This window comes from Cyrtonyx montezumae, unplaced genomic scaffold (assembly GCF_038088225.1).
Source record: "Cyrtonyx montezumae isolate F1298 unplaced genomic scaffold, pur_monq_1.0 scaffold_7, whole genome shotgun sequence".
NCBI lineage: Eukaryota > Metazoa > Chordata > Aves > Galliformes > Odontophoridae > Cyrtonyx > Cyrtonyx montezumae.
In genome coordinates, this window is record NW_027072078.1 from 17,994,100 (window position 1) to 18,020,236 (window position 26,137).

Consider the following 26,137-nt stretch of genomic DNA (forward strand, 5'->3'; position numbering starts at 1 on the left):
TAATATCCACTGTTTGCTCTCCGTTAATGTTCAGCAAGTGTTGGTGAATATCAGTGGGTGCCATTTTTTCTACATGGAGGAATTCAGTGACACGTCTTGCTTCATGCACGCTTTGGTGTTAGAATGCTGCCCCTCTGCTGCCATCTGTCACACACAACAACATGAAATGGAATATTGGTGGGAAGATTCACCTCCATTGCTGTACCACCAACATCCACCTCTGAGATTGTGAGCCAGCATAATAAAATAAGAAGTTTTACTTTCAAAGCAGCCTTCATAAAGTATACAATATAGTTACTGCATAAGAAACCAAACATTTCAGCATTTATTTATGTGTCAAAAACATAAAACTAGTGGGATATGTGACCTTGTTTTTTGTGAAAATTAACACATTGGTTCAATGAATTGAATGTCTGATTGCAGCTCTATGTGTTGTTTGAAATTTCACAGGTTATACATTTGTTGACTGAAAATATAGTCCCAAATATGCCAAAATATTGATGATTTTTTTTTTACAATCTTGAAATCTACTCAAATTCCTGTTTCAAAGCAGACAGCATGGCTGCATATATTTTTGTGGTTTAGTGGTCTGTGTTCAGCTAATGTATCAGTGTTCAGAACTATTTGTCGTAACACGAGTTAGCACACGCTGCACCCTGTGTGTGTCCCATACCAGCCCAGACAGTGCTGATCACACACTGACATGCAGTTGTGAGTGATGGGTGCACACCTGAGGTCACTTGGTGTGGCGGAGCTGCTCCCATGATGTAGCAGGGCTTGGCTTTTACTCCATTAACTCAAATGAATGAAAACTGACAAAACCCAGGTTTATTAAAGAGGAAAATCAAATCTGAAGTCCCTTCTCCTGTTGGTTTGAGGCAAGGCAGCATGGGTATGCTTCATCAAAGGGTAGAGAGATTACGGCTAATCTCTCTCTTTCATGTTACAGGTGTTTTGGACCCTGACGAAACAGCTTATTCTGGCGGCCCAGTTCCTCTTAGAGAAAATCTACCTGAGCAAGTTGTGTTGCCTAGAAAGAGGTTAGTAAGCCTGTTCTTGCAGCTTCTTTTGAAGTCACAACAGCGTCCTTGGTGAGAAACGCATTGGAAAGCAAAGCCCACCATGGCCCTGAGATAGGGTGAAGTATAAGGGAGGGAGAGGGACTGGTGCACGGGCTAGCACAGTGCCCCTTACAGCAGTGGGACGTAGACTGAAGGGCAGCTGCTAGAAAAGCACGGGATCGGCTGTTCATTCCCCTTATATATATTTTTTTTTCCCGTTTATAGCATATCACTTCAACTGCGAATAGTGTCAGTAATAACAAGGTGATAACAAGCCAGAATCCCAGTCTGTAAAAGGCATTGATTCCCTCCTGCCGGTCTGAGCAACCGCGCGGCCAGCCCCCCACCTCCAGCCCGCTCTGCCGCCGACGAGCGCTCCCGTACCGGCGGGGCGGGGCGGAAGCGAGCGGCGGCTCCTCCCTGCGGGGCCCGGGACGCCGGTGGCGGGCGCGGCATGGCCGAGTCGCGGGCGGGCCCCGAGCGGGTGAGGGTGCGGCGGGGCTCCCCAAAGTGCGGCGGGAGTCCGGGCCTTCAGTTTTCTTCGGCGTAGGCCGCGGCGCGGGCGTTGGAGGCGGCTCGGTGCGGCCGGGGAGGGCCCGCCCGTCAGTGGGAGCGGTGCCGCCTCCTCTCGGCGTTGCTGCGGGGTGAGGGTGCGGGGCCGCTCGTCTGCCCTAGGGCTGAGGCCTGCGGCCGCTCGCCGAACAGCACCGGGGTCGGGAGCGCGCGGTGCCCGGGGCCGGTGGCTCCGAAACGGCGCCGTCACTGCGGCCGCTCCTGCGCTGTGCAGCGTGCTCCTCCGGTCCTGAGCAACTGCTGCTATGGGACCGGAGATCTCATACGGTGCGGTTGGTTATCCTAAATAGTTAACGATAGCTGCCGCCCGAACGTAGGAATCGATAAAAGTAATGAGCCCCGACCTACGCTTGTAAGCTCTTGTTTCGCCGTGCAAGTGCTTCCTCTCAACTGGGTGTTTCTTTTGTCAGGTGTAAATCCTGAAGTAGCACTTGGCTGAATTCTCAGCAGCATATGGAGCGATGAGGTTTGCGGGCAGTTACAGTTCAGGACAAGTTTAGGACCGTTGATTCCAATGGGAGTAGCGGTGGGCTCTGGCCCAGGGGCAGGGAGGTTCACGGGCAGCTAATCCGGGCTGCCAGGAGCTTATTTTTAGTTCAGAATTAGAGGAGGTTCAGCGTGAGCGACGTCAGGAGTGGAGAACTGTGCGCAGTGCCCTTCCAGGGAACTGCTTCCAATGATATGGGGAAGAAGCAAGTGGTAAGTTGGGGGCCCTTGGGCCATGCTGGTCAAACAGCCTTTTGTGTTGCTGGAATCAACTGAATTCTTTGAACGTGGGGAATGTTTCATGCTGTGCTACTTATTATAATACAAAATAAGCAAGCAGTCTGCCTTCCTGTATCTCGATGGGAATCATCCAGTTTAAGAACCGTGTTTTCGATTGATAATGGGAGGCACTTGTTTCTGTGTATTTGCTTATGTATGAGATGTTGGGAATCAGGTTCCAGGAGCGTAGGCAGCAAAAGATAGCACGAGTTCTTATTGCCTCTGGAAGCAGCTGTTTTCTGCGGAGCGGTTTAATAGCCCTCAGGATGGTTTTGCACTGGCAGAAGCTGACTTTGTGTCCCTCTTTTCTTTCAGTGCCCCCCACGTGCCCTCCCTCCAGTGCCAAGGTAAGATCAGTTTGTCCTACAGGATTGATTGTAGTTCTCTACTGCTGTGTTTTTAAAGGAAAAGAAATGAAGAAAAATGAGTTTGATAAGTGTCTGCATGGTCATAGTGGCTTTAAAAACATTTGCTTTTCTTGCTATTTCATTCTTCCAGAATCCCTTACAAATAGCACAAAGCATTTAAAGTTTTTAGAGGGTGAGAAAATGTACTGTGTTACATCATCTTTAATATACAGATAGATTAAACGTTTTGAAGTCTTGCACACGTAGCAGTTTCAGTTTTATTAACATCTACTTCAGTCTTACTGATGTTCCTCTTTCCACTTTCTTCTTTCTTAACTTTTTTTTCCCCTCGCGTTCTTTAGTAAATTTAAATCACAAATCCTTCAGGACAGGGATTTTTGAAATGAAAGTAGATATTATTGAACAGAGGCACAGGTGTCTACCAGTTTGACATAACGTAAAGAGAAATTTAGGCTTTTTTCCAGCATTTTAATGGGCAGTGTGGAAGGAAAGGCAATTCTGTAGATTGTTATAGCATGATACGTCAGAATTCCCCCCAGAGTACCTTAGGACAAACGTTATGTTCATGATTGGCAGTATATGAAGATAGCGTGATTTTTAGAAATGTATATATTCAAATGTTTCATAACTTCTGTTAATTTGTTACATGCCAGGCAAGTTTTTAATTAGCTAGGTGATTACAGCTTTTAATCTGATCGACAACTAGCCAATCAAGAAACTGCACAGTCACGAACAAAGTGTTGAGTCCTGATGATTGCTTTGTACATTTAACCCTTGTGAGCACAGTTGCCAATAAGACATAGGACTGAGAATAAGGGAATTAATCAAGTAAAAAAGGAGAGAGAATGTCACTGTTGTGAGTTGTAGATGATTAAGAACTAACTCTCTTTTTACATTTGTTCTTTTTGCACTGCTCTTCAACACCTTTTCTCATTAAATGTGAAGTGGAAACCAGGGTGAGTTATTCTGTCATCAAAGATAATCATAAACATCAATAGTTCCGTTTGGTGTCAATTCATTCTCTCTTGAAGGATTGATCCTTACACTTTCCTAAATACAGGCTGATAATTGTTTAAATTGTATGGATTTTTGGGCTGCTGTTATGTGAACTATCTGATGTTCAGATTTCCTCTGTTCTTTTTACCAATGCTAGTTCCATACTGAATCGAGGTAACTGGAATGATGTCACTATGCTCTAAAGAAGTAGTTTATTCTTTGGAGTATTGTTCAGTTATTTGCTTAACACATCTGCATGTGCATATTTAACCTTTGTTGCACATAAGACAGATTTCTTGTCTTGTTTTCCTGCTATCTTTTGTACTTTACCTGCTTGCACAAATTGGTGAATTGTCATCTTATCTGTAAAAGGCGAAGGATGTCTTCACTCGTAAAAAGGGCTCCCTTTCTTAATTTGGAATGGTATGACTGTTAAAAAAGGGAAATGGAGGTTTCTCTGTGCTGTGCACGTTGACTTATGTTTCTTTTCTGCAGATGACATTCCTCTCAGTCGTCCCAAAAAAAGAAAGCCCAAAGGAAAGACTCCTTTAGGTAAGGTCTCACTGAGACCAAAAACTGTGTTTGTAATCCTGGGTGATACCGACGCACTGTAGCCAAGCTCCTGACAAATGCACCTTTCTCACTCTTGTGCTCTGTTTTGGAATAGTCTTCTCAATTTCTTTATTAAGAAAATATGTTGATAAAATGTGTTGATAAAATCTGGAGTTCTCTAAATCAGTTGGCTTGGGACTCTGTCATGGTTTGATGTGTAAGTGTCCTTTATTTGATTAAAACAGTGCAAAGTTTTGGGCTCACTGTAAAACTTAAATGCAGCGAGTGGAGCTGTTGCCAGCAGGGCTTCCCAAGGATTGGGTTTTGTGACTGCTTATTCCAGTAAGCAGAGTGATGGTGCAAAGCTTGCTTAGACGTTGGCCATTAATTTGCTGGTTAGTTTTCCATTTTAGTACAGTGGAACTGTTTAAAAGGTGGAGAAGCCTGTTGCTTCATGTGGAAACAAAAGTAGAATTAGTTGTTACTGATAAAAACTGCAGTACTTGAAAGCAGTATAAAAAAGTTTGTCTGTCTGTGTGAAAAGATGCCAACTGATGCTAGAACGTTTGATGTGATTTCATGTTAACCTGTCATGGAAATGTAGTTCCTCCAAAGCTTAGTAGTTCTTAGATTGGAGAACTCTTTCTTCAGAATTGTTTTGTTTCTCTGTTCCTCCTTGATTCTTGTGCTGTTTGTTCAGCAATTAATTTAAATTTCCCTTTGATATTACACTGTTTTGCCCTAATGCACTTATCTGTCTGTGTGAATCAACTTGTAACAAACTGTTGATTTTTCTGTCCCTTGCATCATCATCTTCGCGTGTAGAAAGGAAAAATACAGAGCTGTTATTCCTTCCTGTATTAGATTCCCTTCTGTCAGTCCTCTGTTATACACCTGAATAGGAATCGTGCTACTTCCTGGATAACCTGCCTTTCCTCCCAGACGTGAAATTGTCACGGTGAAATGACGACTGTGTGTTTTCACCTTGTATATTCTTATTACCACATTTGTTTCCCATCTCTTACATATCCTAGCCACTATGTTTTCTCCTCAGCTGAGCAAATACAGATACTCAGTGCTATATAACATGTAGCAGATTTTTTTTGCCTTTTTCTCAGCAGCTTTGAATTGAGGTTGCTGGAGCTTTTCTTCTGGTTTTCAGATGACATTGTCCAAGCAACTGTTCGTCGGCAGTCTGAAAGCAGTGAGCCCCTAACTCCTGAACCTCAGGATGCCCCTCAGCGGAAACGCAAGAAGAAGAAAGTACCTCCCGGTACGCTGCAGAAAGGGCTGAATAAAACATGGTGACAATAGCACGACTGGCCAGTTTGCATTTTGGGTTAAAACTTTTCAACTCAGGTGCTCTTGTAACAAGTGGAAGTAATCTGTGGGTGTGGGTGAATTGTAGCTTAGAGTTGCTATTTCTGCTGTGTTTAGGTAATAACCGTTTATGTATTTAAGTGAATGTGTTTCTAATTCTGCAAAAGCTGTAAAATATATTGTGGTTTGTTTTGAATCTCCAGATTCGGAGACCTCCTTTACCCAGCAGAACACTGCATCCTTATTTCAGAATGGAAATGGTGTGGATGTTCCTGAAGCTGAAGAAGCAGTGGTCCGCAAACAGAGAAGAAGAACCAAGTGAGATGAATACGTTGTAATCTAGAATATCTGTGATGGTATAAGTGGCTGAATAACATTCTAGTGTCACTTTCCAAAGACAGTGGATCTTAGAAGTTCACAATACCATGTACCTTGTATAGCAAATCGTATGCATGCAGTCTTGTCCAGGGGCAAGATCTCACTTTCTTCACTTGCTTGTTTTATGCATATCTGGATGCATTTCGGTTCACAATAAGTTAGTGTGAGCCTAAAGTTTTTGTTCAGGAAAAATTAAAATGTGTAATGCCTTCTTTCATTTTGACTGTATTTTTTTAATTTTCTGAGAAACAACTGCTTTCCTATCCTCCTGAATGGCCTTTTCTGCAAGAGCTATGCCTTTACAACATTCTAGTTGCCTTTCCTACCACAAGCATCCATTCTCTCAGCCTTGTATTTAGTTTGTACGTATTTTTTCTAATTGTTAATCTCCTGATCTGTACTTCTTCCCAACTTAGTATTTTGATGCAAGAAGGTATCTAAATTTAAAGAAAAGCCCCCAAATGAAGGTTTATTGTTAGTGTTTTAGCAAGAATGATAATTTTAAAATTCTGAATAGATGTAGTATACCAATTGGTAGCTTGAACTGTTCGTATCAGTGAAGTTAGGCGTGGTAAATCTTCACCGAAGTCTTCAGCTTTTAAATTCTTCTTATTCTTTTTCTCCCCCATTGTATGATTTGTGGTAATAGGAAATCTCGGCCAGCAGAAACACACTGTTCCAATGATCTGGAGGTGGAGGAGGATGACATCATTGAAGATGAGCACAGAAGGAGCACAGATCAGCAGCCTGTGTTTGCTGCTCCCACTGGAATTAGCCAGCCTGTTAGCAAGGTGTTTGTTGAAAAAAATCGTAAGTGCGTTGTGTGATTTATTTAATTTAATGAAATTCTTGCATTTCAAGAAAATAGAGTTGTATTTAAAATCTAAGTATTTTGCTATTGGGCAAAATTTAAAAAGGAAATTTGCCAGCAAATAGTACTTGAAAATAAATGTACATTATAATCTTGCAGCAGTGAATGCTAGTGTTGCAGTGTTGATATTTTGTTGAATTTTTGAGTTCTGTGGGTGAAAAAGCCTGATAGTACAGGACTGAGCTTATTTGACCTAATACTGTCACAACACATTGAGGAGTACTTACTATCTTGCAAAAAATGATTCATATGGAAGGTGGGTTTTTGAATTGTTTTATTATTTATGTTTTGAAGCACAGAACACTGAGTACTTACCCGAGTTGTACTGTGCATTTATAAATCCGTAGCCCGATCTGTCAGGGTACACCACACTGACAGAGGCATCATGATGTGAGTGGAAGCTGACAGGGCAGGAAGAGGGCAGGAGGGAGAAGGAAGCTGATGGAAATTTTGGCACCCATGACCTTTTCTTAGTAGGAAGTTCAAGCATTAATGTAAAAATGTTGAGTGAAGGAAATGGTACTCTCTAAAATAAATTTTATCATCCTTGTAGGGCGTTTCCAAGCAGCTGACCGTGCAGAATTGATTAAAACCACTGAAAATATCAACGTGCTTTTGGATGTGAAGTCTTCTTGGACCACCAGAGATGTTGCCCTCTCAGTGCACCGAAGTTTCAGGTGATGGATTAATATTTTGATGTAAATAAACAGAAATTGTTCTGGCCTTGGGTTTTTTTTTTTCTTTCTTTAAGATGCTAGCCCCTCTTCTCTATCATTGTGATGTGCAATAGAAAAAGATACGTATGATAACAAAAATACTAGGGACCTACAGAAAAAAAAACAAAGATTCACCTGTCAGCTGTGATATGAGCAGAATTAAGATATCAGAATGCTTCCCTGTAAGAGAACGAGGAGTGAAGTTGGACTGGGCATAAATTTGCACACAGAAGTAAAAAATGTTTATATTTTCATGTGCGGTTGAATTGTGATTCAGAATGGGAAGATGACAACTTTTTCATGTCTGTGGTCTATTTTATATTTTACCTGGAAACCTGTGCTTGCTCCTTAGCATTTTGTTAGCAAGGAAGGTAATTACAATTTGAAGAAATTCTGAAAAGGCTAACTTTCTCTCAAGGACAAATTGAAGAGCCTTGCATAAGTGAAAAGGGCAGTGGTCTTGGTGAGCTACAGGTAAAGTGTAGAGACAGAGTGAAAATATTTGATTCCTGTAGCAGCAGTAAAGGGGTATAGCAACAGGATCAGAGTAAACACCTGCACTTTGCTGACTGAGTGCTCAGGCCATGGTGCAGTCCATCGGGGAGGAAGCGGAAGTCACATTGCTTAGGATTTTTAAAACTTGATCAGGAAAAGAGCACTTGAAAACTGTCTATCACAGCAGCAGGGTTGAAGGGTCTTTTCGTCTGTAGTTCTTCTGTAATTCAAGACATTAAACTTCTCGTATGTTCTTTTATCCATTCAGGGTGATTGGACTCTTTACCCATGGCTTTCTTGCTGGTTATGCTGTATGGAACATCGTTGTTATCTACATTTTGGCAGGAAATCAGCTTTCCACAGTTTCTAACCTGCTCCAGCAGTATAAGATGCTAGCCTACCCCGCTCAAAGTTTGTTCTATTTGTTGCTGTCTATCAGTACAGTCTCAGCCTTTGATAGGTAAATTGTTGATGATTTAACATGATAATCTTAGTAAACAGTTTTGCATGTAGCTGGTTGTATAGTTAAAAGGTGTACTTGTATACTCTGTTTTCATTACTCGTTTCTGTCCATTACCTGCTGCCCTGTATCAATGTGCTGGTCCTGTTTGTGTAAGCAAGAAGTGAACCAAATGTGAGAGCTGTGGTGGAGGGGAGTGGAGAACAGCTACTGTTTCTGTTAGGTTACTTTTCATGTGAATCCCTCATCATTCCTTGTGTATGTAGTATGGTAGCTTATTAAGGCACTATAATGCAGGCAGGAAAAGGTGTCTTGAAAAAAAAAACCAACAATCGAACACTGTTAGAAGAACAATATTATTATCTTACTGAGCTGTGTTAATGACTCTTGTTTTTCTAAGCAGGATTGATTTGGCAAAAGCATCAGTTGCACTGAGGGGTATTCTTACCCTAGACCCAGCAGCACTGGCTTCATTCTGTAAGTAACCTGAAATGAATAGGAAGTTGCCCAGAAAAGAAAGTAAATGGAAAAATTCTGCATTCTGTTGTTGGTGGATTTTTTCTCCATGGTTATTTTCTACTTTAAAATAAGTGACTTGGGAAGCAGTTGAAAATAGCATTCAAGAACTATGAACACTATGCACATTTTAAAAGTATTTGCAATAATAGCATAAGTGGCACTACTGCTGGGATGGTTGATTCCCCTCTTATAAATGCAAAACACAAAAGTAGCAAAAACTAAAATCAGAAGATGGAACCTCTGGTGTAGATGGTAGATTGCAAAAGAGCAGAAACCCAACTTTGATGGGTCAGAATACTGAGATTTTGAGAAGAACTCTGAAGAAAGGAGAATATGGTAAAGATGGAAATGTCTTTGGAATCAGTGAAGTGAAATGAAAGAAAATGTAGTGATAATTATCATGTCATGATGAGACAGCATTTTCTATTTGCTTTATACCTGACACTACTAATTCTGTTTCTTCCAGTGTACTTCACTGCTCTTATCTTATCCTTAAGTCAGCAGATGACATGTGACAGAATTAACCTCTACACACCACCTTCAGAAAATGGCAGCATCTGGTAGGAAACCTAAGAAAGGTCTTCTTTGTAATAGCTTACTTATTAAACTTAGCCTAACTGGTGGATTCGAAAGGTTATATAACATGCATAAGAAGGTATTAATGAAGAATTTCATTACTACATCTGCCTTTGTCTGGATGTGTCTTGAATCTCTGAAAACTTCACTCAGAAATGAGAACTCATATTTGGTCTTAGTCATGTTGGTCAGAAATCTGTTATAACTTGAACAAGATCTTGTTGGAATGGTTCTGAGAATATCAAGAGCGTAATGAACTTTAATCTCTTTTGCTGTATGCAGTTAGCTATTTTTTTCCTTTTTTACAGCTTTTATAAGTGTTATTTATTGTTGTTTATTGAAAAGTCTTGTTTCTAGTAACAAAACCTCAACCTGCTGCTATTTATGACAGTGAAAAAGATATCAATCAACGTAAATCCTAACCTTTACCTAAAGTCCCATCTTATCTGGCCTACAGCATCTGTCCACAAGTCCTTGCAGTGGTTTCCAGGCAGACTTCACTGACTTGCTGCTCATTTTCCCTGCTGCCCCACAAAGAAGTGATTAAAATAAGATCTGCTGATGACTTTGTACAATATCTTTTACCACAGTAAAATCTGACAATGCATTTTGGTTTTTATTTTCTATTTCTTGGGCAGGGAAAGGAACTTACTGTTAAATCTAAAGTGAATGTTCTCTGTGAGCTAACAGGGTTTCTTTGCTGAATTGCTGTTTTTGGTATACACTCTCTTTACCAGATCTTTGTAAAGCAAGACCATTAAGATGATAGTGATATTTTTACATCTGACTTAGCAGGTTTTTAATTTGTTTTTTATGATATTCTGCTGAAATTATTATTGTAATATGCGCATACTGGTGTGTACCCTGGCTAATTGGTTGATGTGCTTTTCCCAGGACTGCAGGTATGGAGGAAGAAATTATTCAGCCGTGGATTGTGGTGAATCTGGTAGTATCTATTTTAGCTGGGGCAAGTTGGATATTCTTGTCTTACCGACCGGAGCTAGACCACAGTGAAGGTAGGAAATATTAATTAGCAAAAACTTGTTTGTTCGGACTTTTATCTCCTACTGTCTGCATTGGGTGTTCACATCTAGTACTGAGAAATGTCTTGACTGAGAAATAGATTTGAGTTTGGGAAGCCAAAGTAGGTTAAATGTGCTTCTTCTGATTACTCAAGAATGTTAATTCACAGCTTTCTATATTTCAGCTGACCGCAGTTACCCTACTTAATTCTAACTTATAGTGGATGTCTAGATTGTAATTACAAGTCATTTTTAAGTAATAAAAGGCTTATTCAAGGAAGACATTGGCATTGATCTAGCCCAGGTTTTGATGAGATTTTAGATATTTACAGATGCCAACTCAGATTAGGTAATCTGCTTCAGCACTTTCAAGAGACAAATTCTGTTAGGATTTATCCCAGGTAGTAGAGAAATATTAACAGGATGGGATAGCAAAAGGAAGTGTAAATGGAAATCTTCCTTCTTGGTCTTGACACTTTCAAAACTTGAGCCGTCTCTCAGTCTACTTTCAGATACACATTTTAAGTGTCCAAGCTGAAGCCTACTTTCTGTGATCAGCTGCTAATGTCAGTACTAGTTGTGTTAATCTTCCCATTACTGAATTACTGGTACACGGGCTACAAAGAAAAGCTTGGTGAAATTCCAGAGAACTTCAGAAATGATGAAAAGGTGAAACCTTTTCAAGAAAACAGCGTTCTTTTCTCTTTCTTTCAGAACTGATGTTTCATACTGAAATTGAGGAATTTCCCCAGGGAGTTATCATACCCGGAGTCCAGCCATAGTGTGGAACATGCACCTTGTAGCTGTAACTGATGACTCAATGCTTTCTGTATTTAACCATGTATTATAACTTTCATAAATCAAATATATATATATATTATTTTTATATTGTATATATTTTGTGGATCTTTTCTGTACTCTAATTTTTAAATATCCAAATGTGACTGAAATCTTTTATATATCTGCTTTTTGTTTTAAAAAGTAGATTGAGACATAAAGTCAGGGTACTTTTTTAAACACTGCTGCCTAGACAGCCAGAGGAAATTAGTGGATGCTGAAGATCTGGTATTCATTGCTTTTTTGACGACAGTGCCATACTGTCATCATCAGTCTGTGTTTTGTTACATAGCACCTGAATTATATCCTTTGTCCAAGGTATTCCATAGAGATGAAAACAAATCCTAGGAAGAAAGCAGTTTAAGTGAATAAATGCAGATGTCTTGCAGGATGAAACAGTCTCCTTAGCTGACTTAGGCAAGAGCTAGTCCGAAATCCATTTCTCATGCAAGTATCACACAAGACTAGTTTTATATTTTATTTAATATGTATTGATACTGAGTTTTGCATTATTTTATTTAATGTATCAGGGTGGTTTTAAAAGTGTGCAGTGTTTTGCACATGTTAAAGTTTTCTATAATTAAACATCCATTCTGTACGTACAGTATATGTAGAAGCCTTAATTGAAATGCCTTTGTGCATTTCCATTACCGATGTTTTTAATACAGCATTTTTTGTTGAAGAAAATATTGCAGAGAATTTAGTGCCAATTTTTTGATATTCAGTATCTGAAGCGAGTGAGGAAGTGATCTGTGAATGACTTAGGTTGTACTACTTTGTACCATTTCCAAATGTTTAGTCAATTTAAATAAATCAGTCTAACTTGTTTTTTCTTTAGTGCTAATGTGATGTTATTGTCTACAAGCTCTGAGCAGATGATCTGGGAAAACATTGCTTTCTGTTGTCTGTTTCCATTTCTGGTGCAAGTAACGGCCATCTTTTCTTTCCAACAGCAGGCTCCTGGCTTTCTGCAGTCAGAAGTAGCACTGTAAAACCCCAAGAACTAGCAAGTAGACTCACTGGCCTGTGCTTTCTGAGATCTCGATTGCATCAGGAGCATTCCAGCTGCCTGTGCTGAGGTAAACCTCAGGAGGGTTCTGGTAGGCCAGAACAGATTTAGACTGAACATAGGTTTTTACAGTAAAGGCGGTGAGGCAGTGGCACAGGTTGCCCTGAGAGGTGGTGGATGCCCCGTCCTTGGAGACACTCAGGGTCAGGCTGGACGGGGCTCTGAGCGCCCAAAAGTGCTGTAGGTGCCCCTGCTCATTGCGAGGGGTTGCAGCGGGTGGCACGGAAGGGACCGTCCCGACTCTGTGATCTTGTGGTGACTCTGTGATGAAGCGCTGCCCGGCCTCCTTGTGGCAGCGCGGAGCCGCACCCCTTCCCGCCAAAAGGAGGCGCCCTGCGCGCGCCCGAAAGCCGCTGCCACGGCACGGCCGCCATTTGGGGCTCTGGCTGCGGAAAGCGGCCCGCTCGCCTCGGTGCTGCCTTGCCGCCCTCTCCCGGGCAGTCGGCGAGGGAGTCTCGACAGGAGGGGCCGAGCCAAAGGAGGCGTGCAGGCTTCTGAGGTGCGGGCGGTGCCGCGGAAGGGGAGGAGCTGGGAGGCCGGGCGGGTTGGGCCTAGAGGCGCGCCTGCAAAGTGGTTGTGGGAGCTGCACGGAGGTGTCTTGAGGGTAGGCCCCGCCGAGGGAAGCTCATGAAAAGCCTCTAAAAGTTCACGTTACAGACACTTTATGAAACGAAGTTGATGCAAGGAAAGTGTTCATAACATCCATTACTAGAGACCAGAGCCAGATCGCCAGTGTGTATGGAGGCGTGGCTGCCCAGGGCAGAACAGGATGGCCTCTGGCAGAAAGCAGAAATGAATTGTGTTTCAGCCAGAACTCCCTGTGTACTCTTACAGCAAGAGTTGTGGAAACAATCGGAATCCCCTTTTACATAATTTCCTTCAAGACAATCTTAAAATCTAGCTAAACGATTTAATAAATTGAAGATCTATAATAATGCAAAAGCATGCAAAACTTAACAGAAAAGTAAACCAAACACAATTGCAGCTAATCTGTGTTGTTTGCGTTTTTCAGAAACGTGTGTCTTTTTGATAGCTACCATATTTAAGTAACTGTTTTGTGGAGTAGAATCTCTTGCTTGCTTTTGGGAATCACAGGGGTTTCTATAGGAACCAGTTTAAATGTAGTATTTATTCCTTCATTGAACCTCAAGTTTCTGGACAGATTTAATTATTTAAATTACCAGAAGTTATTCTGCTACCTGCCTCAGTTTTCAGTGCTAAATCCTTAAGTCTCTGCTGCTCTGTTGCACCCAATACTTGAATTTCACAGTATGGTTTGTACTCCTGCTATTTGGAGGTCAGTCTGTTGTGTTGTGCCGGATCTCTAAGTTTTAGTATTTCTTCCTCAGTCATACAGGATAGGGAAGACCATCATCAGGACAAGTCATTACAGCTAGCTTAGGTGTTTTAGAGGTTTATTAGGCAGCTTAATGTACTTTAGCAAAGCTGCTTACTAGCATTAAAGATAGTTCATGTAAGTCACCTACTTTTGTTACCTCCCTTTTGTCAGAGACATTCAGAATAGTATTTTAAAAATATTTTTCCATAATTTTGCAATCTAAAAACTGCTTACATCACTTTTGAGTAGAAAGAGGGGATAGGGAAAAGAGAGAGGTAAAGTAAAACTAGGTAATATTTTTGTAATACTTGCTTTTGTTCATTGAGATCATCAATGGGAAGAAACAGTCATTTCTCCAATAGATATTTATTGAAGTACTTTATATAGAAGGTTGAGTTTATTGTTACGAAATCACAAAAAAAAAACCCGAACCACCTTGTATTCTATTTCTACAAACATCAAAATTAATTTCTGTTTCACAGAGTGTGAGAGCATATAATTGGTATCAGTAAGGGTTAATACGTGAATGTGCTGAGAAATTAGAGGTTTGTTGTGCTTAGAAGTGTGTCAGCTTGGAATAGAAAGTCCATCAACCTTCATTTCAACAGTGCAGATCACATATCAGATTTTGAATACGCAAATTGTATACAAAAACCTCTTCATAGCACTGTGTCTAAATTTCAGTAGAAGTACACTTCAGTTTCCAAGAACTTACTATCAATACCATGCAGTTGAAACCTCTTCATGAATATGATGGTTACACGTTTTCTGTGTTAACATATTTTACATTATTCCTTAGAAGAAAGTATCACAGTTTATGATCAGGACTGCAACAAATCTTTCTGTAAACTTAATCCAGAGACGAGTATCAAGTGTTCCTGGTTCAGTAACCGCTAGAAGTCACAGTCCCTCTTAATTACTTTAGTTTGAAAACTTCATTGAAAATGCAGCCGTTCTAATCATGAAGATTCATGACCTTTTTAAGAAAACAAAATGTTGTTTTATAATTTATGTCACTGCATGAACTGGACCAGTGTTTGGAAAAAGGTAATTTTATTCTTTCTATGGAACGAGACAGATAGCAGCATAGTAACTCTACTGGAATATTCAGCTGTTTAAGTCAGTCTATACTTCACTTTGTTATTAATATTCAAGTTCATTTTTATAGAGAGTGCAGAGTACTATTATTTCAAGTGAAGCTTGGAAACACTGGCACTTCAGCTGCCTGAAATTTTTGGCATCAGGTTTTCTTAAAAAGAAACAAACAGCAGTGTACTAATGTTCATTCAGACATCTGTAATTAAAGTATGTGCAATTTCATGTCTATTTTCACTTATTTGACTTGGGGTTTACATGTACAGTTACTTAAAAATACTTGCAGGTGCTATATAGTTTATTTTAAAACAATCAAGATTTACAGTGGTTAGGGATCAAGAAAATATGGGGCTCATGTGAGAGTAATGTCTTCATTGAAGAACACACAAGCTAATATCTGTATGACTAATAAGAGTAACTTAGTTAAGAAAATAGTTGTCTAAACTAATGACTGACGTAAATTTGAAACATCTCTTGCAGTAACAAGAAGCTGTTAGTATGATTGAATTGTGCTGAAAATAGGAGTACAAGAATTACAGAAATATGCTGAGGCAGACAGGGTAAGTTTATTGAGAGGCTCTTAAGCTTAGTTTTACCTACTATGTTTTGAACTGAGTTCCCTTCACAGCATAATGAATAATGTCAAGTATTTTGTTAATGCTTCAGTGTGATTATTTAGAATTGGTTGTATCTCAGGCTTGCTTACCGGGCGTTTGGCATTCAAGGCTTTGAAGAGAAGCTGCTGGCAAAGCAGCAGTATTTGCAGGTTGATTGCAGATAGGCCCAGATTTGAGATGGCCCAGATGTCAGATTTGAGTACTTCACAGTGAAATGTATGTATTTTGAAAAATGAAAATGTATCCATTCACTGTCTATATATTTTCACTATTGTCAGATCATACGTCAGCAAGTAGTAGTGGCTTGGGACACAGCTTTTTCTAAACCACGATGAGGTTGCAGTTCTAAATTTTTTAATTAAAAAAAAAAACAACAGTGCTTTTGTTCAGCTTGAGTTACTTGGTATAGTGTGAGAGATGAGAAGTTAGTGAGTTGTAGGCACAAGGGCAGTTTTTCATCAAGGAAGAGACAAAATCTCTCAGATTCTTGTGAATTTTTGCCCTAAATCAAATCATGGGAATCCAACTGCAGATGTTTGCAAGCAGCAACAGTGGTGAAGCTTAATGTGTTTTGTAACTTCTTTAGAGAAGATAATTTTTAGTGACAGACAGGTACACAGTATAAACAAAAACACACACAGTGAGTTCAGATCATTTAACAGGTCTTAAAAATTAACCCTTATGTGTTATAACTTAAGACTTTCTTTACATTATAAGATGTTCTCAGATTGCTTGTTAAGATGATGCAACAGTAAATAGAGATGCAAAAGCACAGATCTGTATTAAGAATGCAGAAAAATCCAAGAGTGTGAGTCATCTTTTCAACTAGCTTTGGTCAACATGCAGTATTGAAACTGCAGGGAAGACTTGATGGATAGCTAACTTAGGGCAAACACTGATAGCATGTCAACTGAGCGACACACCTTCTGGGAGGTGGGAGAAACTCATTTCTGCAGTTTCAGATTTAGGCTTGAAAATGGAAGATTCTTCCTCACTAAGATAATCTAGGTGACAATGAAAGATAAACAGATTACTGAAGAAAAACTGTAGACAAAAGACAAAGCCTGAATTTAGAAAGGCATTTGGACTGCAGTAATACGAGCTAAAAAGTGCAGTATAAAGTGAAAATACAGCAGGAACCCTCATGTTTTTTAAGAAATATTTTGAAAGAGGGAGGTAAGGATTCAGTTGTTCCATACATGCAGTTTTGCACGTGATCTGAAAAAATGAGGCATACTGCACTTCATGATACGAACATATGATGAAGTTAATGAAATGCGGCCGCCTTAACTGCGTTTTTCAAGTATACTGTGTCTAATTGTATTTTAACCATACAAACTAAAGCAGCAAGAGAAATCACATTTTCCTTCTTTGAAGCATAGTAGAGGTATGATTGTTTGGTATCTACTTAGAATTCCCAGTCTGTATCGTGTTGATTTGCAGTAATACATCCAAGTTCAGCCTCAGCTACTGCTGAAGGCAGCGCCAAGAACTCCGATCTGTTATTTTGAACAGGAGGTGGTAACAGGGACAGTAGTGAGTTCTGTGTCTGTTCTTTTACCTATGAAGAAGAAAAGTTAATCAAAAGAGGGCTGCAATTATGTCTGCATAACCTTGTATCTGACAATCAAAAATGTAGAAGTCATAGAGCCATGTTCTTGCATGTAACAGTATTGAAAATGGGATAAGAGGTTTCTCTTTCCTCACTCTACAGAAAACTGAATTCATCTTTCATGACTAATTAGCTATGGAATTCTTATACTTGAAATCCAGAATATTTACTAATTTTCTCATCAGGCTGAGTTAAGTTAAACCAACATTATCAAAGAGAAAATAGATTATTCTAATGATGTGTCCTACCAGTACCCTTTTATAAAAGTTGTCTGAAGCAGATGAGCTGTTACATGATAGTTTTTGCTTCCAGCTGACCTAATTATTTTGTAATCCAACTCTAATATTTTAGCACTTATTTTGATTATTTTTGAAAGCTGTGCCGTTTGAAGAAAATTTAGTGAACTCACCTGTTTGAAGAACGTATGAGAAAGCAAACTGCTCGCTGACGGCCTGCATCATAAAATGAACAATACAATTACATATTGCAAAGTTAAATACTGCTTTTGGAAAAGGGGTTAGTCTGACAAATCAGTTTAAGCTGCGTGGTTGTTAATGCATGTGATCAAATGTGAATCATGAGAAAGGCAGCATAGAATTTTTACATTTTCTGTCTCAATGTGTAGTGAGTGCTACTGAAGAGATGAGTTTACTTTTAAAGTTGTGTTTCTGTTTGGGTTTTTTTTGTTTTTGTTTTTTACTTTTCTGCTTAACAAGAGATTTTATGTCTCATTCAGAAAAGGCATACTTCATACTTCATACTGAAAATATATACTTAAGTTTGCCATTTTTTTTCTTGGACAAGGTGCATGTTTAAAATTAATTTTACTTGTCTAACCACAATACAAAATAGATTCATACCGTAAGAGATCCAGGCCTGAAGGGAGTCAAACGAAACTTTAAAAGCATGGTTCCTTTGTCAGATAAGACAGTTCTTAAAGTACAAGACTAAACATAACTATAGGGTTACGTGCAGTGAGTCTGGTCTGAAATTCTGATTTTAACGGTGTTCAACTAATCATGTATCCCAATCTGTGGGCTAGACTTAGTCTAAGACTAAAATGACACCAAATTAATTTTCACCAGAAAATTACCTTTTCTCAGGGTCCTGTTGCAAGCAAAGTTCTACCAAGTTGTAGAATGCAGGGGAAAATGTTTTGGAAACAGGATTTTGTAGTTTCTCACTTGTCATTGTGCGCGTCATACTCTCACTAATTCCAGAATCAACACCTGATTGGGAATTCTTCATTCTGGATTCCCCATGGGGGAAGACATTTACATCCCAAGGATAGTATGTGGGACCTTTCAGCTTCTGCAGCAGCATCTGGTAGAAAGGAATAGTGGTTCTAAAAATGTACCATCCATAGTCCTATTCGAGCTATGCTGTGAATCTCCAAGAAAGGATTATTTACTCTAGTAAGAAACATGCATGTTTGAAATAAGTTAAAGCTGCTGCCATTTCATCAGTAACAGCACTGGCTTATCTCAGTAATGTTTTATTTAAAAAGAGAAAAAAATCTCAGTGTCCTGTGAAGTAGAAATGGAGTTTAGCATCATACCTGAGTCCGAGGCATGTCTTGAAATGGAACGTGTCCATTGGCTAATTCACATGCTGTTATTCCCACACTGTAAATGTCAGACTTCATGTTATACCCAGACAAATCCTGTATGAGAGATAAAACTTACTGCACCACTAACACCATTGATCAGTGCAAACAAAAATACAAATACCACAGTCAAGACACAATTCTAATATTATGTAATCTACATAAGATTGAGGCAATTAACAAACTGAGACAGGCTTTTTTTTTTTTTCTCATAAATGTGATGTCCCACTGAAGACAGGATCTGCTCTACTTTTCAGGAAGAGAATCAGGCAGATTCAGTTGTACAGCACCACCACCGTACCAACAGCTTTAAAACCTGTTATGTCTAGAAGAATCCCAAATTCAGTTCATCTGTGTTTTTCTGTTTTGTTTTTAAGTTGCAGTTCAACAGCTTCTATTGCACTTCTACAAGCAGATGTAAAATAGAAGTTGAGTATTTCCTGTTAACTTGGAATAGGAAGAATGAAGACTATTTTACACTGACCTGCCTCAGTAGTTCAGGGCTCAGCCAAGGAAGCACAGATGTACTGAACTGAGGGAAGTCATATACCACCTTTGACTTTTGTCCATTGCTAACTAAACTGTAGAGGTTGTTTAAGCCAGAGAGAGAAACCAGTCCATCCTCTGAAATCAGAATGTGGCTAGCTTTAATATTCCTGTAACAAAAAGTGATAAATTTTAGTTATGCACATTACTCAAAGCACTATTAAAATAGAAATATGAAAATCTTTCATTAATTTATATTGAGGGGTTTACACGCAGCTCTGTTTAGCAGACTATTTCCACAGGTGGTCTTCACTTAGCATAAGCTATCTTTTTAATACACCCCAATAAATGGTTAGCAAGAAAAACTGACTGCCTGACACTGGAGAAGAGTCTTCTCTCCATCCTTGCAAAGAGCGTAAAATAAGGAAGTGTTTATCTGTTCTGCTATATTATTTAAAACAAAACAAACAAAAAAGACCCTGCTCCTGCGCTGTGTCTGCATCTGCTCTAAGAAATATGTGGAAAAAGGAAAGGAGACAACAGCTGAACTGAATATGGGTTTTGAAGTGAAATTAAATTCCTAATAAACCAGATGCTGTAATCTGATTCTTTCCTATGGCATTGACATTGTCCTACCTGTGAATGTAGCCGTTCTGGTGCATGTAATTTAATCCTCTGATTGCACCAAACAGAATGTTCCCTATCAAAGCTTCACTCATTCCTTCAGGAAAGTAAGTCTTCAGCAGGTGTCTAGCAGAACCTGGAAGCAGGGGGAAAAAATACCCTAAGCCTAACAAGCCACCTTCAACATGTTTTCTATGCCTCTTTTGTCATATACATTCACCAAGAGTGACTGTGGTACATGAAGAACTCTTACATAGATGCAGCTGATGCATCCATCAAGGATTACACTCATGTTGTGCTTGCTAACTGAAAGCCTATGCCAAACCTGCACTGAGGCCAACAAATTTTCTATTCTTTAAATTAAAAATTCTGTAAGGTCAAATGTGTCTCTCACTTATCACTCCATATGTTGTGGGTGTTAGGACTAAATGCAATTTAATGCAACTCAAATGCCAGTCTTTTCTGGGGAGGAAGATGATATACAGAAGACTTATCTAAACAAGGGATTCGTGAAAGTGTGTCTGTTGGGAGTTCTTTTTTCTTTCCTCCCCTCTCTTTCTCTACAAGACAAGAGATTCTTAAAGAAAAAAACAGGTGTCAGCTGTGTAGCCCAAATTTCATCAATCCTTTTCCTTATTCCAAAACTGCAGTTAACAAGTTCTTACCATAGGCCATGAATGGAGAAATGACCCAAAGCCAACTACCAGCTGTAAACACTGTCCAAAGCGTCATTACGTTGGGATGCTGGAAAAAGTGGGATAAAACCACCTCATTCTATGGAATTAAATGAAAATTGATGTGTTAATTGCAAAACAACTGTCTGAGTAAGAGCATTATATCAGTCATCAGTAGAAAGAACTGTCCACTGTGTATATATACTAAATTGCACGTGATGAGCATACTGCAATAGAAATCGAAATAACTAGCATATGATTGCATTTTTCTGAAGTGTAGTTTGTTCACAGTTGTAAATTTTGCTGTTAAATGCAGTGCACAAAATGTGTTTCAAAGTAAAAGATGTAAAACTAAATGAGCGTTCCTAAATGAAACACTTGTCAGCGTTTTCTTCAGAATGCAACTCTTTCAGACTTACACGAGCCTTTTCTATTCATTTGTAGAGAAAAATTTGAATTCAGTCGCCCAGTAAGAGCACTAGGGCTACCTCTGCTTAGTAAACCCTTATGTGTTCCAAAGCGTCTTCAGAAGTACTGTTGTTTTACCTGTAAGGCTTTCAGATGCTCTTCTGAGCAGCTTTCTAGGTCTGTGATCCTTACGGCAACTTGCATGCCTGTAGGTGTATGCCGTGCAAGGTAGATTGAAGTTAAGTTGTTGAATCTCCTTCCTGAAACCCAGAAGTGGATACCTTAATATTGGAAAATGTAGTAAGTCACCACATAATTTTTCCTTATAGTTAGAGAACTTTACAGTTTTGAAATTGCAATGGATAGCAGTGTGATCTTTTCTTTCAGCACGCCAACAACTTAAGTAGATGGGGCAAAATATATCCACAAATAAGTTAAACTTGGTTCTGCTATTTTTAGAGCAACAAAGGACATTTAAATGTTTGTCAGTGTCAATAATGCATCTACATTAACAACCCTTTAAATGTACACATTAGAATAAACAGGAGAGATGTGGACCTGTTAGAGAGCATCCAAAGGAGGGCCACAAAAATGATGCGAGAGATGGGACATCTCTACAAGTTCAGGCCAAGGCAGATGCAGTTCTGCCTGGAGAAGAGAAAGCTCCAGGGAGACCTGATTGCAGCCATTCAGTATCTCTAAAGGGGAGCTACAAGAAGGAAGGGGACAGACTCTTTAGCAGGGTCTGTAGTGATAGGTCAAGGGGAGATTTTGATTGGACATAAGGAAGTTTTTCTACAGTAAGGGCAGTGAGGCAGTTGCACAGGTTGCCCAGAGAGGTGGTAGACTCTGTCCTTGGAAACAATTAAGGCTTAGGCTGGACAGGGCTCCAAGCAACCTGATGTAGTAGGCGTGGCTGGGACATTGGGATATTACGGGACAGGACCTTCCCTGCTCTGAGATTAATTAACTATACATGCTTAGGGATGTAGACGATGATAGATGTATATATATAAGGAGCTGCCGTGCGCTATTAAACACCATTTTGCCATTTTCTACATAACCATATTGGTGTCTGTGATGGCAGTGGCCCTGGCATGGGGAGATGGCTAGACCTCTGCAGTCTAATCTCCAAGAACTGAGACAACATCTAGTGTAGATGTCCCCGTTCACTGCAGTGAAGTTGGACTAGGTGGCCTTTAAATGTCCCTTCTAAATTAAACAACTGCATGATTCTAAGCTTGAACAGTGGGATTCAGTGCAGCCATCATTAAGACAATCGACTCAAGTAGCCAAGTGACAGGTTAGGATGTTACTTAATGCTGTATTTATTGCGCACATGCCACAGATTTTAGGACAATTATGTCCAAATGCACAAATGTCAAAAGAAAAATTCAGATAATTATTAATTTGTCTTATATTTTAAAGCAAGTGCTAACTGAAACAAGTGAATCTGTACTTTTCTCAAGAATAGAAGATAGCAGAAACAAGAATAGTTTTAGTCAGTTGATAATATCTTTTCCAAAATTAATATTTACTGCAGTTAGCAGTAGCCTACAGAGAGAATGCATCTGCAAGAACAAGAAATATTTTAAGGTGCAGTTGTGTTACCTATTTCCACCTGGAGTTCATAGTGAGAGACATTAGAAGAGCAAAATATCATTTCATTCCCTCCTTTAGATGGGGGAATCCAAGCTAGCTCAGAATCAGCCTAACAATGGAGAAAAACACAGTTCTTAGAATTACTATGTACATTTATGTTTAAAATTAATGCATAAATAGCATCAATTAGAATGCTAAGATCAAGTGCTGAAGTCAGAATATTCAAGCTGGCACTTCTACCACTACACTGAGATTTACATAAATAAGCTACTGGTTTTGTTTTTTCTGTTTATTTAAACTAGTAAAAGATTATGAGTAATATTTAGTCAACTACAGTCACCTTTTGAAGTGGAAGCCCCAAAGTACTCCAGTTATTTTTCCTGTTAGTATTTTATTAAGTGCTCACTAACTATATATATATGTTTTTCCACGTGTGCAACTTTGTACTGAACTTTGCCAATTAATGCTTCTCTTATTTGTGTTTTTTTTTCTTACCAGGGACTCATGGCTGCTGCTCTGAGATTGCTTTTCTGGTCGGATTGACTCAACTGGTGTACGCAGAATACAGGAACAGTCCTTGTGAAAAGAAACAAGTGAGTTGGTAGTGGTCTTGATGCCATTTATTAAACAAGGCAGTGGGAAAACAACACAACCCTAATAAGCTGCAGTTCAGAAAGTTTTCAGCTACACATTAGACATGCAAGGGGTTAGAAAACAGTATAGAGTATATGGGTAGACTAGGAACTAAACAGTCTTCACCAAAAGTTGATACAAGAAAGATCCAGTATCTCAGAACTGTGGAAATCCACTTAAGCAAAACATTTCACCAGAACTGTTTCACTTCAAGGTATCACTGGCTAACAAGGTACAACTGTCAAAGATTCCCAAATACAAACTTACCAAACAAGACATGGAACCACTTTAGATGAGGTGAAAAGTCACATACACCCATTGATCCTAGAAAAATTAAAGCAGACATGTAAGATTATACATAAACCCATGATAAAAGTAAGTCTTCCTATAAATCAGAAGTGTGAGGCATTCCTCTCAGTTATGTCACACACTGAAACTTTTTCAGCATTGGGAAGGCCTGCTTTTCTATTAAGCCTTTGAGCAGTGCATGGATGTCACACTCCATAACCAAGTATATGCCACGTACATTGCAACTTAAAGTTTTCCTTTTTAATTCATGGGTTTAGAGATCTTATTACCATTTCTGAACAAACGATTTAATTGGAAGTCTACTGCATACATGCAGAAAATAAGACAGAAATGTATTTGTGTATCACTAACAGTTCGTAAGAAAGAAAAAACACCAACCTATTTTAAAGAAGCACAGCTGTGTGCAGCTGAACTAGCTCACAAAAATACTGCTGTAGGGAACTTGAATGAGAAAAAGGGGAGACAACTGATTTTTTTCACACACTTAGGTCACAGAATCAGCACTCAAACTCCCTCACAGATCAGAATCACTACAAGTCCAACAGACTTTTTTTTGTCCAACACTTTGAAAGCTTATACAGTGAGGACAGAGAGAGGGAGTTATGTCTCATAGGCACACCACAGCTTCTGAAGCATAAAGTGGGACTACCTCATCTACATTAAGCTACCTGATGATCCACACGGAAGTCTTCTACTGTGTGAATCAGTCCTACCGGACAGCTGATGTAAAGTCGGGTGCTGGGGGTAGTTCCACATTAACATGTAATTAGTGCTTGAAAGTTCACTTCAGAAGGTCAACTACTACATCCAAACCAGATAATTTTGTTAATCAAGGGCCTAAGCTTGATTACATCCTTCATTAAAATTATGGATACTCTTTAATCTAGGCAACACTGAAAAGTGAACAAGCACTAATGAGCCATCTACTGCCAAATACCTAAGCTATCAGTAACCGTAACCTTTCATACCCTAAAAAAAAACCAAAACCAACCAACCAACCAAACAAAAAAACTTGTAGATATGTTGCAATTCCTTTTCAAATATGAAAAATGGAGAGATCCTTAATAGGTGTTTGGCTCTGTTAAGAGGATCAGGGCTTGACTTTCCCACTTCACTGGAGAAGCCTGTGGCAGAGTAGTAAAAAAATGCAGTTTCCTCAAGACCTTGTCCAGTTCAGTAACAGCTACAGCAACCTTGTTATACCTGAAAAAAAGAAATCTTGTTTCATTATACGAAAGTAGTTACTCTGTTGGTTGGAACACTAAGATACAAAAGCTAAGGTGAGAAATGTCTTAGTAACTTGGGTATGCTAAAGTAAAATCATTGGTTCAAAGCTGTGCAGGAGGCTAACCAGACAGCAGAGGTGTCCCTAATTCACATTTGTTTTTAATAACATTATTGTTTCTTGATCTTTTTTTAAATTCCATAGTATAATGTTGTGTCCGTTTTCATTATGGCTGTGGGTCAAGTCCCTAACCTAAGCCTTTCTTTTTACTGCAGGCTGTGACAGCAGTACACAGCTGAGCTGACAGTCATCGCAACTTGGTTAAAGCTCCAGATGCGGCGATACGGGGCAGAGCAAATTCTATCTATTTCCAGAAAGACGTGAGGTGCGGAGGCCCTGTAGCCCAAAGCCCAGGTACCACCAAACGTTACTGAGGTTCTGCAGCTCTTACTTGAGGTTGAGTGGCTGAAGCGGTTCTAGTTAAGCGATCTCTGTCAGGTACTGACTTGAAGTCCGTGACTAAAGGAGCGGAACGCAAAAGAGCGCCCCCAGCCTCCCTTAGCCCAGCTCGTACTTTTCCCTCAGGGTGCCCACCCACTCCTGCTTCCCTTAGTCCCGCGCGGCCGGGACAGCGCTTCCCCACTCCCCGCACCGCCCCCCTACTCCCGGCCCTTCAAGCACCCCCGACAGCAATTCCGGAGGCGCGGCCAGCTCGGAGCCCCGCGGGGATGAGGACGTACCGCCGCCGCAAGCCCGGAACCCCGCGGAGCCGCAAGAGGTGGCGGGGCCGTAACTGCGAGCGGCCCGGTGTGCCGCGGGTCCGGCCCCTGGCGGCGGGTGGCCCAGCCGCGCCGCGCGGCGTGCCGGGGCTTGTAGTTCCGTGACAGCCGGGCGGAAGTCATCGCCGCGCTTCCTCGGTCGCCGGCTGATTGCACGGCGGGCCTCTGTCAGCCGCGAGCGCAGGGCGGCGGCGGGGAGGCGGAGCGACTGAGGGAGCTCGGGTAAGGCGCTGCTCGGCGCTTGTTTGGGATGGTTGTGCCGCTTATAGGTGTTCTGTGAATTCTCGCTGCAAGCTGCTGAGGTGCAGCGGGTGCGTGTTGTGGCTGAGGAGCACGAGAGGTGACTGGGGTACGGCTGGGCCCCGGCTGCGGGCCTGCGGCTGGGCTGGGCTGGGCTGGGCTATGCTATGGTATATTGTGCTGTGCTGTTCCGAGTGGGAGTCAAGCGACAGCCCTCGGTTGTTCTTGCGGTGAGGCTGGTGGAGATCTTTTTCGGGCAGTAATATAGATGTAGGTGATGCTAAGCTTTATGCTTGTGATATGTGCATAT

The 26,137-nt window shown here is 40.3% G+C and overlaps 3 protein-coding genes across 15 annotated transcripts in view; 2 read left to right on the plus strand and 1 right to left on the minus strand.

The window, feature by feature from the left end:
- STRADB (STE20 related adaptor beta) overlaps positions 1–25,684 on the minus strand; it is a 126,284-nt gene extending 100,600 nt beyond the window's left edge. The window contains exons 1-13 of one of the 5 annotated variants that reach the window (XM_065751092.1): positions 25,549–25,684; positions 24,575–24,786; positions 23,542–23,598; positions 23,137–23,217; positions 22,651–22,750; positions 21,178–21,299; positions 20,623–20,731; positions 19,970–20,093; positions 19,332–19,503; positions 18,800–18,904; positions 18,335–18,564; positions 17,651–17,693; positions 16,729–17,190 (exon numbers count right to left, since the gene is read on the minus strand). In XM_065751092.1, coding sequence (XP_065607164.1) covers positions 17,038–17,190; positions 17,651–17,693; positions 18,335–18,564; positions 18,800–18,904; positions 19,332–19,503; positions 19,970–20,093; positions 20,623–20,731; positions 21,178–21,299; positions 22,651–22,750; positions 23,137–23,217; positions 23,542–23,553 — 1,251 coding nt within the window. In that variant the 5' untranslated portion in view covers positions 23,554–23,598; positions 24,575–24,786; positions 25,549–25,684 and the 3' untranslated portion in view covers positions 16,729–17,037. Of the gene's footprint in view, positions 1–16,728; positions 17,191–17,650; positions 17,694–18,334; positions 18,565–18,799; positions 18,905–19,331; positions 19,504–19,969; positions 20,094–20,622; positions 20,732–21,177; positions 21,300–22,650; positions 22,751–23,136; positions 23,218–23,541; positions 23,956–24,574; positions 24,787–25,548 lie in introns of those variants that run through there. The other 4 variants (XM_065751093.1, XM_065751094.1, XM_065751091.1 and 1 more) reach the window with 4 other exon arrangements.
- Positions 1,463–11,537, plus strand: TMEM237 (transmembrane protein 237). Of its 5 annotated transcripts, none has more exons than XM_065750294.1 (13): positions 1,463–1,545; positions 2,715–2,746; positions 3,713–3,723; positions 4,259–4,315; positions 5,478–5,588; positions 5,839–5,953; positions 6,663–6,823; positions 7,438–7,561; positions 8,364–8,555; positions 8,959–9,032; positions 9,541–9,634; positions 10,545–10,666; positions 11,387–11,537. In XM_065750294.1, exons 1-13 carry the CDS (start codon positions 1,516–1,518, stop codon positions 11,452–11,454), a joined length of 1,191 nt encoding a protein of 396 aa, XP_065606366.1. In that variant the 5' UTR covers positions 1,463–1,515; the 3' UTR covers positions 11,455–11,537. The 5 variants fall into 5 exon arrangements, with proteins under 5 accessions (XP_065606366.1, XP_065606369.1, XP_065606367.1 ...); XM_065750295.1 differs by lacking the exon at positions 1,463–1,545 and adding an exon at positions 2,139–2,333; XM_065750297.1 differs by lacking the exons at positions 1,463–1,545; positions 3,713–3,723 and adding an exon at positions 1,891–1,986.
- TRAK2 (trafficking kinesin protein 2) overlaps positions 25,203–26,137 on the plus strand; it is a 28,201-nt gene continuing 27,266 nt past the window's right edge. For 3 of the 5 annotated variants that reach the window (XM_065751077.1, XM_065751080.1, XM_065751081.1), the window contains exon 1: positions 25,730–25,809. The gene's annotated coding sequence lies outside the window, so the exon portion shown is untranslated. Of the gene's footprint in view, positions 25,223–25,729; positions 25,810–25,861; positions 25,937–26,137 lie in introns of those variants that run through there. The other 2 variants (XM_065751079.1, XM_065751078.1) reach the window with 2 other exon arrangements.